This window comes from Micropterus salmoides, unplaced genomic scaffold, assembly GCF_014851395.1.
Source record: "Micropterus salmoides isolate LMB-PRFRI ecotype aquatic unplaced genomic scaffold, ASM1485139v1 Ms_hic_scaffold_7, whole genome shotgun sequence".
Lineage (NCBI taxonomy): Eukaryota > Metazoa > Chordata > Actinopteri > Centrarchiformes > Centrarchidae > Micropterus > Micropterus salmoides.
In genome coordinates, this window is record NW_024044459.1 from 8,431,715 (window position 1) to 8,448,515 (window position 16,801).

Consider the following 16,801-nt stretch of genomic DNA (forward strand, 5'->3'; position numbering starts at 1 on the left):
ATGCTCTTCACCCCAACAACATATTCATAAGGAAAGATGGAGGGAGACAGTAGGAGGGTGTAAAATTGTACATTTGGATACAAAATGAACATGTGAAGTTATTATTTATGTTGTTTTTATGCATCCACAAGTGCTTCAGTAGACTTGAGATGCTAATAAGTGCCAGTCTGATTTAGAGGAAAAAGAACGGGCAGAGAGAATGAAAGCAGAGCAGCCAGCCAGGGTTTTCTAACTCCTCTGATCCACCCACCTTCTCCCCCTGCTGCCATTCTACTGCTCCTGCTGACCGGGGAGGAGGAGGAGGAGGAGGAGGAGGAGGAGGGAGAGGGATGCAGGGAGAGTACACCTTACCTCCCTCCCTCCCTTCCTCTCTTTCTTTCTTCCTCCCTCTGTCTCTCCCGCTTCACTCCACAGCGACAGCAGCGCTCACCAGCACACCACAACACACCACCGCTGTCGCTGGCACGCTAACACACACACACTCACACACACGCACGCACGCACACACACTGAGCGGCATCCTCAGCACAGACCGAGACGCCCTTGGACTGCTGCAGGCGAGGTGAGTGGGTAAATATTTGAAACCACCTCTGTGTGTGTGCAAGCTGTGTTTGAGTGTGACTGTGTGTGTATATTGTGTTAGAGTTTGTGTAAGTTGTGTTAAGTTTGTGTCCCTGCATTGTGTATTTTGTGATTCAATGTGTGTGCATGTTCTCGTGTCTGTTAATGCGTGTGTGTTGGCTGTTTGCATGTCTGCATGCTGGTGTGGTTTACTGCATGTGTGTGTGTGTGTGTATTTATGAGGTACACCAGAGCCAATGAGACTAGTTTTTTTTTTGCACCAGACCAAAACAAATCCACAAAATAATGCTGACTCTCTTTCAGAAGTATGTGTGTTTTTGTGCAGGCTTGCATGTGTGTGTGTGTGTGTGTGTGATCCTGGAAAGGCCAGAGTCTGTCTGGAAACTTGTCAGCTGTTGGGAGATGTGTGTGTGTGTGTGCGTCAGAGAGTGTGCGAGTGTGTGTGCATGTAAACTGGAGAGGTAGAGGCTAACATTCGTGCCAGTGCTACTTGTCAAACTGTGAATTCTGTGGTTCTAAACGGTTGCAGAGAATTACAGGATAAATTCTCCCCAAGTCTTGCCAGTCAAGTTTCACTTTCAAAACGTACTAAACTTACTCTAAATAGTGTGCAAAAGTGTCATCTACTTGCACGAGAGGACTCCTGGTTTTGACATCAAGCACATTTAAGATTAATATTAAAGATAGGAGTCACTTCAGATGATAACTCAGGGGTAGTTATCAAAATATCAGGGTTAGATGCCTATAAAGGAAAGATTTGGTAATTTGCAGTTGAAAAATGTCTAGACGTCAAAGTTAAAATGGTTAAATTTGGTTTAAAAGTTTGCCAGTTCGTTAGGTTCACCTCGGTAAAATGATTGCAGTCTAGAACAGTCCAAGTTTTTGTTCAAACTGTTGTAAAGCGGTGCTGATTCAACTTAATGGTTATTTTGGAGGCTGAAGTTTGTTTTATTGTGTTGTACTGAGAGGTGTGGTAAACATTAACTACTCTACCCTCACTAATAAATAGGATGGACCAATAACATTTAAAGGCAGTTGAAATAAAAGCTGTTGAAATAATTAGTAACCTAGATGTCAGTTTCATGTCAGGTAAACTTGAAGTTCACACATTCAGAACCATTTCGGAACGTATTGTCTTCAATTATTACACCAACACCTTCAATGATCAGGCTACGTGCCATGTGAGGAGCTAATCCTGAAACTTCTGCAAAACTGAAAGAATAAATGTAACTGGAAATCTGACAAGTAGACGAATTTAGGATTTAAGTAGTTGGCTGAACTTCCATCTAAGTTTGTCACTGTGAAATGAATACATGTGTGCAGCCCTGCCATGTCAAAATGTTTGATGGGACTCAAATCACATGTTACCCTTACACCCTAAAGGCATACATCATCTGAAATCGTTTTTTAGTGCGAGACAAGTTCCTACCTGCAGAAAGTGGTAAGCAATGGCAGCAGATTCTAAAAATAAGAATTTTTTATGCCAGAAAAAGAGTATAGACATATATATATATTTAAATATAGCTAAATACAATAGTTGCATACGTGTTTTTTTGTCCAGAGGAGAGTACGCGCAATACAGATGCAGTTTTTTCTGTTACTGAAGTTTACCTGTTTACCTCTACACCTGTTGAGCCTAGATTTTTTTTACTGTCTTTTATGAAACTATTTTCATACTGAATGTATCTGGAGGCAGTTGCCACTGTGCCGTTTGTAAATAGATGAAAATCAGCAGCACTGTGTGCTATTAAACTGCACAGACTTGCTCCAAGAAGTCTGGTGGTCAGACAAACCACTAATGGGCTCGCTTGCCTTCATGAAAACCTGCTCAAGAGTGATTTTGTTTTTGTTTCATTGTGAATGAATGTAACACTGATGAACTGAGCCCGGTTGTTTTCCTGGGAAAGCCAGCCCTGAAGAGCGAGTCAATAAATAGGTCAGAGTTCAAGTGTGAGCAATGTACCCTGGCTTCTGTTTGCCCCAGGGGCAACTAAACTCTGCTGACCCCTCCTCAACTTCTCAGACAGCCCTGCTTACTTGTCCTTTCCTTCTCTTTCTTCTTCTCACTTCGTATCTTATCTTTTACCCTCCCTCCCCATCACTTTGTCTGTCTGCTTGTCTCTTGGCTCTCTTGGTCTTTTTTTTTTTTTTGTATACAAGAGGCCAAGGACAGACCTTCCCCATTTCCAACTTTGCATGTGTACTTGAGAAGGGACTGTCGCTGAGAAAAAGAAGCGAGTTTGGCTCATGGAGCAAGAGGCAGAAGGGATGAATCTGCCCGCTGACAAGCAGACAGCCACAATAACCCTACACTCCCCCCCCTGAGTTTGACCGATATGGGCTTCCTAAGGCAGACAGCAACACACTGGGATGTGTCTAAACACCAATATGTCATACCACTTTTCCGTTTTCAAAATGTAAACTATGCAGTGGTTTTTGTACAAATCTAATCAACATAATTGCCTCAACTGTCTAACCATCAAACTCTCAGCTGAAACCATGCATATTGTGACTTTCGAAACCACCATGTGACTGCAATGTCCTGGCTTTGAAGCTGACCTGGAACATTTCCTGTCATTCTGTCTTTCCTCACTGCGAACTTGTTTTCTTGTGTTTAGGTATAGAAAATGCCGGTCAAGGTGTGTAGGTGATGTTCATTACATTGAATGTGCTTCACATGCATCACTTCATGATGGCCACTGCTTAATGCACTTTAGTGCGTGCTTGTGTGAGCCTCTACAGATTACATCATTGCAGCTTGCCTGTGGACCCAACACGTGCCTCTGAATTGTGAAACATTAGGGCGGGACTCAGCAGGTAGAGCGGATCGTTCCAATAACTGCAGTGTTGGCGGTGCGACCCCCCCGCTCCTCCTGTCCGTATGTCAAGGCGTCCTTGGGCAGGACACTGAGCCCCAGATTGCTCCAGATGGTCAGACCAGCTCACTGCCATCAGTGTGTGAGTGTGTGAATGGATGAATGGTGTGTGAGTTGAAGTTTCTATTTTGTTCCCTCTTTGGGAACAATCCCATGCTGTCAAGATGTATGTGTACAGTAGCAAAATTCTACATAAAGCACCCAGTAGTTTGTGTATTCTAATAGCACCAATCAATCAAAATCTCACAAGGATGAGAGCGTAGCAGTGTGTGCTCATTCATGGTTACAGACGGTGAGCGCAAGTTCAAAGGAGAGATGGACAGTTCATTAGGCATTTGAGATGGTTTCACCGAGGGCCTGATGTACAGAGTTGGTGTAGTCACTATGGTTATTTGGATTTCTGTCCAAGACAATCTTCTTTGGAGTCACTACAAGGTCCTTTGTCCATTCTCATCATTTTCTGTCCTCATTCAGTTTTGTCAGGCTACTAATTGAACAACAGACTCATTATTTCAGCTTATTATTATTATTTCAGTTTTCATTCAGATTGTATGATATTGATATTACAGGTGGCTAACAGTGCCTGGCTGATATCCAGTGTTGGATAAACGTCCAGTATTGGTCTGATATATCGGTCTGACTGCTCTGCTCCAGTCCAGCCTCCCAGGGGAGAGACTACTGCTGTCTGTCTGTCTGCTGAGGCTGCCAGCGCTACAAAAACAAGACAGCGAGGCGAGGGGCCCCAGGGGGCCGTCAGGGTGGGGACGGCACAGGGGTGAGGGAGGGAGAGACAGGGAGGATGAGGGGACTGTGTTTACTTTTGTCCTCTGTGCCTGCCCTGCCCGACTGGCTGGGAAAGCAAAGGGGTGGAGGAAGGAGGAAGACCCTGTCTGGACAACCAAGAGGCAACAGGCAGATTTTGTGTGTGTGTGTGTGTGTGTGTGTGTGTGTGTGTGTGTGTGTGTAAGAGACAGAGAGAGAGAGCATGAGATAGAGTACGAGATCGGAAGATGTCGAAAGATCTCCTTGGGTGCATGAGCTTGAGCATGTGCGCGCTCTCGTACATTTATATCTGTGCAAACTAAATTGTGTTTGGATATTGTGGCAAAAAAGTCAGGATGTTTCAGTCAATTAAAGACACTCTGGCAAAGTGCACCAAAATGAGGTCTTTCGGCAAAGTTGGTAGATTTTGGTAAACTAAGGGCATTTTAACAAAATTATGACATTATGCCAAGATGCTAGCACAAATTCACTTTGTAACTTGTTGTACTGTGACAAATAAATCTACTTTGTACCTTGTAGATGACAATGTTTTGGTGAAGTGAGGATATTGTGCAAACAGAGGGACATTTTGGCAAAGTGAAGACATTTCGGCAAAAAAAAATTTCAATGCAGTGAGACATTGTGACAAAATGAGGATGTTGCTGCGAAGTGTCTAAATGAGGTGGGTTGAGCAGGTTGAGGACATTGTAAAGTCAAAGACATTTTGGCCAGTCCACACCATCATGGGGCCATTTTAGGGCAAACTGTTTTAGTTTGAAGTTTACACTCAGGTTTAGGTTACGGTTTAGGTAATCTCTATAAACAGATATCTACATATGAATGCGGAATCTGTAGGCACGGGACAAGACTTTGGTATTGGAAGCGTTCTGGTTTCCATCTCTAGTCTGTTTGTAGTATTGACCAATTACGTTTGAGCATGCCTTTGCATGGAGGTAAACTGTCCATGTTAAGAGCAAAAAGGTGAAAGCCATTTGCCGAAATGCAGTCTCGCTACCCAAGTATCGGCTGACAATGATTTAGGATGAATTTAAAGTAGCCGTGATGACTAAGGTTAGGGTTATGGGGTAGGGAAAGCATGATATTGTGTCAATGATGGTCCTGTCAACTAGTTGCACAAATGTGTTTATGTATGCAGCAGAGGAGGGAGAGGGATTCTCTGTGTGAACACTGAGAGTAAGTCTATGTGTGTGTTTTTGAGTGTATAGATTCATGCTATTTGCATACCTGGACGTGCACATGGCTCAAGCTTGAGCTTGAGCATGAGCGCGCACGTTGGGCATCGTGTATGTGCCTGTGCTCAGTCACGCCACTGGCTGAGTACATACACATGTGCAGCTGCGTCTGACTATGGGACCATCTCCTCTGTGCGTGCGTGCATGCGTGCGTGCGTGTGTGTGTGTTTGGCAGCTGGCTGGGCTCCAGCTGTGTCTGGTTAGATAATGAAGTCCAGGTGCTGCTGCGCCTGCTTTAAGACACCTGTCACCAATATTTAGTGCCAGAGAAAGCCAGACTGCAAACGGGGCGAGACGAGCTGTTTGCTTATTTTAACAAGGCTGCCTAACTGGACCTGAGGACACGGGATGTACTATGAACCCCTTCCTAGAAGCTCTGTCTGTAGATGTGTGTAACTATATGTGTGTGCTGGTTCAGACATTGCGACCACGAGTGTTTCCCTGTAGTTGGCTCAAAAAGTTAAATATTTTAATAAATAGTTTTTTTTAATCCGGAAGAATTTAGAGTAAGCCCTGACGTTACTTCACAAATCCAACCACCCCACCACCTCTGTACGTGGATGCTCTTTAAATTAATTCACCCGACTTCTGCAGCCTACAAAAGGTAAACACTGATGGTAATAAACCGTTGTATAGCCGACCTATACTGCCGTTTTTCTGGTGAGGATGGGCTGGATCAGTTTAGTTTATAGGTGTTGGCTTAAACTATATCATTCAAATGAAATTACATCATTTTTTTCCTGATGGTAAACGCTACGTTTATAAATGTAGCATAGTCAACAATGATAGTGAGAAAAGTAAGCTTTGTTTTGGCACATATACTGGTCTTACTAATTCAGAGCCACCATTCTGCAGAATGCCGGACATAAGTTTTTTAGATCGTAAGCATTGTTTTTTTTTCAGTATTCCTTTAACAAATCAAAGGCTACATTGAGTCATTAAACTAGTATAAAACTGCAGAGCCCTTCAAGAGCCCCCCTTTCCAAGTGTGTCTGTGCCTGCTTATGTTATCCTTTACATACAGACATCTACATTTCCTTATAGTCTGAAGAGCCAAACAAAGGCCTACCTGTGTAAAGTCCTAGGAAACTTACCTTCGTCCTTCCAGCACATTGGGGCTTGTTTAACTTTAACACGGGCCTCTCCGCTGTCCAACTCTCGTCTCCAACACCTGTGGCCTCTCAACAGCCTGTCTGTGTCACCCTCCACCTGCCAGCGCCAGCCCACCACGGCCTGCCAGCACATTCAAATACCTGCAGCCGGCACACTGGTTTTGGCGTGAGCGTGCATTGTTTGAGAAAATGCCCTTCATTGCTGTACCGTTGTTCTGACGTGTTTAGAAACCCGAGTGCATAATGGGTTACACTTGAAGCAGAGTCTACCTGATGCTGTAATCTAGAACATCTTTCAGCTACCAGCTTTATATGTACTCACAAGATACAACTCTAATGCAGTTAAGGCAATAATGTGAGTCAGGTAGGAGCTTTCTAAACACTTTACTCTGTTTATGTAAGCACATTTATGACGCTGTTAGAGAGAGAAAGAAGACGTGCAGGGTTAAGTGAGACAGCTTGAGGCATCATGAACAATCAAGCAAGGTAAAACAAATTAGAACGCGTTAGAGGTGTTGGTAACTGTATTTTTGAACTTTGGACAGAGCTTGGCTGGCTGTTTTCCCCTCTTCCTTTATGCTAAGCTAAGTTAACAATGCTGAGACTCCAGCTCACATACTTTCAATGGGCCAAAATGTAAATTTGTATTGTAAAATCACTGAGGTAACAGTGACAGCTTTCTGCACTTCACTAAGTCTTGGGTGTGTCCACTTTCTGCTGTTTGAAACTGTCCCTGTAATTTCTGCTATGTGCTCTTGAATCTTGGATCAACGCTGATGTGATTTAACATCAAAAAACCCCTCCTCCCTGTGCAAAGGTAAAAGCCAGCAGCAGCACTTCAGGTATCCTCCCTAAACAACCACAGATGTTCTTGGAGACGAAGGATTACACTGGAGAGTCAGAAAGGAAATATTACGACCACAAATGTGTTCTCGTGGCGTAAAAAAAAATCCAACTACGGGCCCTTCTGTGGGTTTGGAAGCTGAGAAGCCTCAATTTGGAGAGGGGAAAGACATGAAAAAACACCCACACGTCTCAGCAATATTCTTTCATCCACAATTCACATAAGTGCCTGGACGTGGGTTTTTAATGCCACGAGAAGTCATTAGTGGTCATGATATTTCCCTTCATACCCTTCAGCCTTTGTTAAAGACTCATCACTGGATGCTTCCATCTAGAAACACTGACAGATTTCTGGCCCAAATTCGCTTCATTAATAATAACGTTGGCTGCTTTGTGTTTGGTGAAAACTGTCACGTGTATGATGTTGGTCTGAGTGTTGAGCACTTGAGAGGTTGCTGGTTTCAGGCATTTGATTGTCTTTCATCACAAACAGGACACAAAGCAGATTTAGGCAGAAACATTACAACACATTTGCCCAGCAGTTGCCTCTGTGTTGAAGTGATCTTGATGGTTTTAAAACTGTTTAATACGCATTAAGGGTCATAATATTTTACTACTACACATTTAGCTTGGTTCAGGTTCTTGCTTTTGGACACACCAAGCGGCTGCAGCAATGACGAGAACGGTCTCTTCAACAACCAGATATTTCTTTTTTGTCCACATATTAAACCTACCATCTCTCTCTCTGATTAACCAGGATGAGGGTGTGGTCATGGGAACAGTGTGGGGAGACGGTCATGGTCCTGCTGGGCTTCCTGACGCTGGCAGTATCTGTGGGGAACCTGTCCACAAGGGGACTGCAGGTACACGACACACAGGAAAACACTGATGACTTGACAATGTTTTCATCCTCCACAGTCTTTTGTCATGGTGTGTAATTGGTTGACTAACAAACATAAATTCTCAGACACCTTTGACTGGATTGTGATGACACCAGACAGACTGAGCTGCATTATTCTGACATTTTGGGACATATGTTAGTTTTCTGCCACATCAGTCCAGGAAGCATTTGTTTTGGTGATGTGCAGGTCAAAAGACAAAAAGACAGGGGCGCAATCTTCCGCCCCCATCCATCCATCGCCAGCCGCTTATTCTGTGTACAGGGTCGCGGGGGTGCTGGAGCCAATCCCAACATCGGACGACCCTGGACAGGTTGCCAGTCCATCATCTTCTGCGCCTACATTGTGTAAATAGTAAATATACTTGCGGCATTCTGTGCACCCATGGGCGAATTGGTCTTAAATGACATGTGGTCAGCCAATTTGTTGGTGCATTGCTATCTTGACACAGCAGAAAGAGATTGCGCCACTGACTTTAGACCAGGTTTTTGTTGGTCAGTGACGCAGTCGCTTTCTGCAGTAATTCATAAAAAGGCACAGCTCAAAGTTATCTGCAGATCAGTGAGAATTTACATTCTGATTATAGCAGGTTGATTGTGTGTTGGTGAAATAGGGTGAAGCGTCTCCCTATTAAATGAGGCACAGCAGTGGAAGTTCCTTGTTTATTTAAATCTGTCTTTTGTCACTGTTGTACATGTGCATTTGTTATGATTAAATTGTATTACCTATGATCAAAAAGTCACAACTTTGCTAACACAGTAAAACATCAATCAAGTGCAACAACACAGGAAACAGCAAGGCGTTTGTTTTGAAACCAAACAAAACCGAGTTGGCTTTCATCCACCTGGACAGGTAAACTAACATTACTGCAAAGTATGTGAAATATATTTTGATGTTGTGCTTTAGTTGGTTTAAGTTAGATAACGTTAGTTCGCCAGTTAATGCCAAGCAGTTGCTGACATTATCCGGTGCAAAACACTACAGTTGTATGGCTTTACGTAGACACTGCTGTCCACATTCACGTTCCCTGTCTTTCACTTGCCCGCATGAGCTCTCTCTCTCTCTGCTGTGAGTCTGCATCACACTTTTTTTTTTAATCAATTGCTGTTTTTTATAATTTGCCATTCATCAGGCACACCTGGCTTTTAAAAGGAAGGCGAGATGGCACTGGTTGGTTTAATTAATTGGTTATGGCAAAAACACACCGGATGACCAATGACTAATTAAGAGACTAAATACAACACCTTTGTGCCTTATGCCTCACTTTGCACCGTTTAGCAGTGGTGCAGTGGGACACGCCCTAAATGCACTTGCACCATGCACTTTGGACAATGCCCATAGATGTAAATGCAAAGTTAAAACTACAAGGTTTGCTTTACAACCAAATTCAGCCATTTTAAAATGTAAACAATTATATCCTGTTTAAACTTTTTGAAAAGCCAATGAAAGAAACCCTGTATAACCCACAGAGTCGGAACATTGCTATCATGTCACCTCATGTTCATCTTTCAGATGAAGCTGTATTTAGTGTCCGCATTTACCAGAATGTCCTTTGGACAATAGACAAACAAAACTGAGTCAACAGACATCCTAATAATCAGAATCAGAATCAAAATCAGCTTTATTTGGCAGGTATGTGTACACACTTGAGGAATTTGACTCAGGATTGTACATTGCTCACGATGTGCTTAGTCATACAATAATACAATAATAAAATCAGACACAGGCTACAGTATAAAGAACACATGTATAAACAAAAACAAAAACATCATAGACAGACTGACAAATAGTGCAATGAGCAGAATGCAAAGAATGCAGGAGTAAATTATTATTATCATTATTATTATTATGTACATGTCGGAGGTGGAGGCAGTAATCAGCATTTTAAAATATGAATACAGTGAAGAATGCAGTGTATGTCTGCCTTTTGTGCCAAAGCTTAAGCTTAAGATTGTGGTTACACAACAAAGGTCAACAGAAAGGATTTTTACTGACATAGTTCTGGAGTTTTTGGAGCTTAAATATTACTTGCTCAATCCCATCTCCAAGTGGACCACTACGACTTGTATTTGAGAAGCCCTGTTCTATTGTTAATTGTAAATTGTTGCTGTTCCATTGTTATTTTTATTTTTTTATATTGTCAGTTGTATGTCTGTCTGCGTGTAGCAACTTAACACCAAAGCAAATCCCTTGTATGTGATTCTGATTCTGATTCTACTACATAGATACAGTAAATACTTTGTCTGGCCAGTGCCAGTCTACTGTAGCTCACAAATGCTGAAGCTCTCTATAAACTTGTGCAGACTAAATCAGTTGCCACATTCACACCTGTTGACATTTTCCCTCGACGACGACATGATGTGACACATTCGGAAGGAACGGCTCCATCACAACAACACTCACCTCCTCAGCAGTGACATCGAAGCTGAGGAAAACGCCAGACAAAGTCTACTTAGATCAGAGTCACAGTGTCTCTTCAGCAGCAGGCAGAGTGGACGGACTTTTTCTACCGGTTGTCAGTTTTAGCTTCACTTTCAGTGAGTATCAATAGGTCAGTGATGACCGCAGAGCTAGCCAGAGACTTTGACAGCCAGTTAGTAGCTACGTGGATAGATCATATCAACGTTATTAGTTATTCAATTAGTTTTACTTCTTGTGTATTAATCCTGTTTCCCACACAAGAAGCCTAAACTCAATGATTTTCAAGTAGACACACAATAATTAGAAGATTTCCACTTACGCAGGTATCTCTTACAGACACCGTAATGTTCATGAAAATGTACTGGTACTCCTTTATTTAGAGGGGTATCCTGACGTGGCTTCCATATTTACTTTCACCTCAAATGTCAAATTGCAGCTGCTTTCTCAGGACTCCCCACTCTTGTTGATACTGAAAAAACATACAGAGCTCAATTATAGGGCAGGTCCACCTGCTTGGAAAAACTATGAAAGACACTGTCATTGCCATAAATGTTAATGTCATCATGTTATTATTGTAAGTCATAGACAATTTCAGGACTAAAATGTGTAATTGTTTTTAATGAGACGACTGCAATCACAAGAAAAATTACATTTGGAAAATAGATTAAAATAGAATAAAAAAAAGTCAATCAAGTTAATCAAATTAAAACTAAAAAAAGTTTAAAAAGTGGTCTGAGCACTGTGATGAGTTGCTGTCACACTGATCTGTCAGTCCACCAATCATTTACTCTTCTCTTCCTATCCTAACCCTCCTGTCTCTCTCTTTTTCTCTATACCCATCGATCTCTCCCTGTCTCTCCCTCACTTACGCTCTCTGTCTGGTATTTCCAGTGTCTCTCGCCCTCTCTCACAGCTGCTCTTTCTCACACCTTTACAAGGAGCTTATTGCACATTCCAGTGGTCACTCTGATGAATCTCTCTGAATGAAGTGACGCAGCCATAGGCCTGAATTAATGCTGCTCCTGCACATCAGGAATGCGGTAAATGCTGACCATCTTCACGCGTTGCAGCCCCAGCTCAAAACACTCAGACACTCATTTACTGCCACGCAGTGAAATTGGAGTACTACTTAAACGATTACAATCACTGCAACTGCTGTTACAATTACTACCACAACGGCTTCTACTAATTCTACTTTTACTAACTATTACCTTGATTACTACTACCTCTACCGCAGAGGTGTCCACCACTACTGTGCCACTCCCATTACTGCTATGATTACTATTATTGCAGTTTCTGCTGCTACTTTGGCTACTACTATGGCAGATGGTATGTGTTTAGGCACTTATTAACCAGGTCCAGCAATAGCAGCAGCACTGTGGGCCCGTATGAAGAAGAGAGCATTGCTCACTGTGAAGTTTCCCCAGAGAGATAAAGGTTAAAAAAAAAGAAAAAGTAAACAGCCACATGTAAGATTTAGTATGAGGATTGTGACAGAATTGAGATTCTGGACCAAATATCGCCCACATGCAACAAATCAAATGTAATCTGCTTTTAGGGAAGCAGGCCTAGTCTTAGAAGGGCTAAATTGCTGTGGTCCAGTTGAGGCCCATGTTAAACCCGGCCTCAGAGCTCAAGGTTGTGTTGTGGTTATGGTCGTGCAGCCGCATTCTGATGGATTCATCACTCAGTCCCTGGTGGTGTGTGGGCCAAATGAACTTGGTAAGCAGTGGGCCATCACCCAGTGCTGTGCTTATTGTAAATCAAACATATTATATGTAATTTAATTACACCCCTTCTTACAACATTGCAATTCAAAGAGTGAAAGTGACACAGCTGTAGAGAACGATATAAATAGAATAGTAAAAGTCCTCTGATTTGATTCCCTAAGCTGAAGAGGTTTAGATTGTCTGAAAATGTTGGCAGACTTGGATGTACTGTAAATACAAACAGCTGCTTCTCCATACGTCTTAATACTGTTAATATGACTAATTCTTCTGCTGCAACTGCCAACTGAATTACCACTATCTGTGTGTGTTTATGTATTTGTGTGTTTGTGTTTTCAGGAGGACGGCGTGGCGTCCAACAGTCTGGAGGAGGAGCTGGAGGTCACCACGTACTGGTGGGGGGAGTGGGCCAAGTGGACAGCCTGCACTCGTACCTGTGGAGGGGGAGTGATGTCACAGGAAAGACACTGCCTCAAACAGAGGTCAGCTAGTCTGCACACACACACACACACACACACACACACACACATACAGATGTGTACATCTATACATCAGGGCTACACTCAAAGTGTTTTATTAAAAGTTAACAAATGAGTTTTATTCAAGTTCAGATGTCAGGAAACTGGCTGTCCATAATGAAGCAAAACATTTCATACACTGAACACTTCTTTTTCCTTGTGGAATTCTGTGTTCTATTTATCAATTCAAATCATCCTTTTAGAACAACATCTTGCTCTTAAAATCAGACAATAGACAATAACACCTCCTTGTCATAGCAATGACACGCTTCTTGTGGTTGGACCTCTGTGTATTCTCGCAGTCTGCATATAACCAAGGTATAACTATTTATTGCAACCAAAACAAGAGTATAAGCTAAAAATGTTTGGAACTTAACAGCCAAATGCTTAACAGACACCTGTGTTAGCAGTCAAATTGTAGATGAATTTAGTTGATTAGTATGTTTGGGGTGAACTTCTTTTAAAAGGCATGGTATTTTCATAAAACAGGGCTGCGTATGCAGTCGAAAGATGCAAATATTTTTGAAATTGGGGCTACATGACCAGAGAAAACAAAACAAAAAGGACTGTGGTATTCCCTATTGCATATAAGATTAAAAACCTTCAACATCCAGAATTCACTAGGCCACCACGCCCACTCCCAAACTTCCTCAGCTCCTACAAAGAGCTGGTCAGAGCTACTAACGTTAGACTAAAATCTGATAGCACCACCAGGTAACAAACTGGGTGGGTCTGGCAAAGCGTTGTAAAAAACGCGTATTGTGTGTTCATAGTGTAACGTTGCCCTGATAATAACAAAACTCTGTCGCCATTATACTTACTCTCGCTCCACTGGCTTTGGTTGTTTTTTCCAGTTTTACGTCTTAAGCACTCCCCTGTCCATATGTGGCCTAAAGCTTTAGTGTAACGTTACATTGTGCCCCTTTCTTCTGTAAACTCAGCAACTTCATCCAACATGAAATTCACTGCAGCGCAGCAGCTCCACTTCTGTTTCCATTGGTGCACATCTACTGCCGCGGCACCACCAGTTGGCCCTGCACACCTGCTGGCGGTGCTTGACTCATTTGTGTGGCAGCCTCTTCCTCCTTCATAAGTAGCCCAGAATGTCTGATTCCACTTACACAATTAAAAAGCGTTTACTTCCATGTATATATGAACATTGCCTTCTGCCACTGGTTGATTTTGGACAGAATGTTTTGATTTGGTGAGGAGCGACCCCCTCTTGATCTGACTGTCCGTGGAGGCAGTTATACAACAAAAAGTACAATCTGTAGTCGGAACAACAGCCCTAGTTTTGCATCATCTGGTGGGCCTCTGTAAATGAGGGGAGTGCTCTGGGTGCAGGCAAAACTGAGGAAAGTTGAAGCATATAGGTTTTCCTTTCAGCTGACAGATGATAACACAACATGCATCTCAACCTGGTATTTTATTATGTTTCATTTTGATTTATATCCAGTCTTTTTAAAAATATGTTGTTATTTCTCCAAATGTTTGTTTTCTGTCTAAAGAAAAAAAGTTGCTGCTGGGAAAGACAACATGACCTGTACAGGAACTGCTAAGAAATATCATCTCTGCAACACTAAAGTGAGTTGCAGACTTCCAGTTACTTTCTCATCACTTTATTTCACATCTTTACTACAACAAACATAGTCCTTCGGACTGGCTGACGGTAGAGGACTGTGGTTGTGGCGGGCAGCCTCCAGGCGTGACTGTATGTAGATGTTTGAAAGTGAAGCCGGGTGGGGTTCAGACCGCTCATGCATTCTCAGGAAACCATCCCTGCACAAATAAACGGTTAAAAATGTTTTATTTGTATAACATACTGTAAAACCGAGTCTTAACAAGTGTGAAACAGACCTCTTTTAATGGTCTGTGCTGTCTCTCTGCACTGCAGGAATGTCCTGCGACGGGGAGGAGCTTCAGAGAGGAGCAGTGCTGGTCCTTCAACTCCCAGCTTTACAATGGGAGGAACTACCAGTGGAAACCTCTGTATCCTGGTAATAACACCCATAAAATGCTTCCCAACCTCTCTTTACCCCGTTAAACAGACCAGAGTTGACTGAGGCCTTTACTGTATGAGCTGCTGAGCCCTGCATCCAACACAGTAGCATCCTTTCTTAAAGCAAATGTTGTCTTCTGATATGCTTGAATGGTTTTTAGGTCTCTTTTCAGATGTAACTGCTGGGATGTTGTTTTAAAACCTGTTCCTAATTAATATCCAAAAGTGCTCTTGAGTCGAGAGATCCTACAACTCCAACAGTCCTCCTTGTGGTTCAGACAGAGAAGGGGTCAGACAGACGTTTGTGGGGAATGTGAGACACAGGGGAGACGGGTTTAACATGACTCCACTAATTAATAGTTTTTACAATAAATGGACACAGTGCTGAACCCAAAGAGAATCCTCATCAACTCTGCATCTCTACAGAGTGTTACAGGTAATATGTTTAGTGAAGCAGGCAGCTCTGGTAAACCAACTGTACCTATAACAAAAACACAACTATACAAGGCTGTCTGTTTACCAAATATTGATGCTTGCAGTTATACTTCTATTGCTATACAAGCATCAGTGGGATGCTTGTGGTATACTGCAGCGAGTGGTAGCAATAAAGGCAGTTGTAGTAGAAGCAATAGCTGTGCTAACAGAAGTGAATTATTTCCATTGTTATTGGTTATAAGACAGTGACCAGTGACTTGTGTTCCTCTCCAGACGACTACGTTCACATCTCTAGTAACCCCTGTGACCTCCACTGCACCACCACCGACGGCCAGAGGCAGCTGATGGTGATGGCACGAGACGGCACTTCATGCAAGTACAGCAGTTACCGCGGCGTCTGCGTGGACGGTAAGTGTGAGGTGAGTCCAGCTTCTTCTTGTTTTACTCCCCCTCAAACAGTTTCACTCCACTTTCAGTTTTCAGCACCACTGAAAGCACCACACCGAGTTTGTATGTCCAACAAACCCACAGGCAGCAAGCTGCTGCAGTACAATCTCAGCTTTCTGACTAGCAATAAAAAGTAAATGAGGTAAAAAGTTACAAAATATTCATCCTTGTATCCAAAAAGTTACACAGTGAGTCCAAAAGTGGAAAGAAGACCACAAGCTGTAAGGCTGCAATGGGTTCATGTAACACCAGCAACCGAGCAACTTCTTAAAATGGTAGAACATATTTGCTAGCTTCTGCATCATTACCATGTATTACTGGTAATTTCATTTATTTATGATTTATAGAAGTTTTTATTTTTTTAATTTATCCTCTCTGCTCCCACTTCCTGCTTTGCTGCTCAGCCAATCGGATGTGACGGAGTACTGTTTTCCTCCAACACCTTGGATAAGTGTGGGGTCTGTCAGGGGGACGGCAGCAGCTGCAGCAGGGTCACCGGAAACTTCCGCCGTGGAGCCATGACTCTGGGTGGGTCCCAAAAAACACTCTTTGTTAGACATCAATTTGAATATCTGATATTCTATCTACTCTATCTGATATACACCCAGATATTTAGTTTTAGTCATTAGGAGTGGTCAGAACAGTCTTCTTGGTTAAATCAAAAAGCATGCGATGATTCTGACACTTTCTATTTCCTGTCATCAAGGTTACTCCTTTATCACTCAAATCCCTGAAGGATCATGGGACATCCAGATCATTGAGAGGAAGAAGTCGGCTGATGTTCTAGGTGGGTACTTTTCCTGCTCCTCACATACGTAACCATTTACATTTGTTCACAAAAGACACTTGTGCGAGAACAAAACTCTCTTTTAAATGTTTAATGGAGATGTCTAATTTTAAGAAAGAGAGAAAATGCAGGCCCTTTTC

At 42.5% G+C, this 16,801-nt stretch overlaps 1 protein-coding gene across 1 annotated transcript in view; it reads left to right on the top strand.

Annotated features, from left to right (window-relative positions):
• The first annotated feature begins 383 nt into the window (after positions 1–383).
• adamtsl2 (ADAMTS-like 2) overlaps positions 384–16,801 on the top strand; it is a 32,600-nt gene continuing 16,182 nt past the window's right edge. Inside the window, exons 1-8 of the mRNA XM_038703839.1 lie at positions 384–562; positions 8,186–8,291; positions 12,815–12,957; positions 14,502–14,577; positions 14,888–14,990; positions 15,701–15,846; positions 16,279–16,402; positions 16,581–16,661. Of these exons, the coding sequence (XP_038559767.1) occupies positions 8,187–8,291; positions 12,815–12,957; positions 14,502–14,577; positions 14,888–14,990; positions 15,701–15,846; positions 16,279–16,402; positions 16,581–16,661 (778 nt within the window). The 5' untranslated portion in view covers positions 384–562; position 8,186. The remainder of the gene's footprint in view (positions 563–8,185; positions 8,292–12,814; positions 12,958–14,501; positions 14,578–14,887; positions 14,991–15,700; positions 15,847–16,278; positions 16,403–16,580; positions 16,662–16,801) is intronic.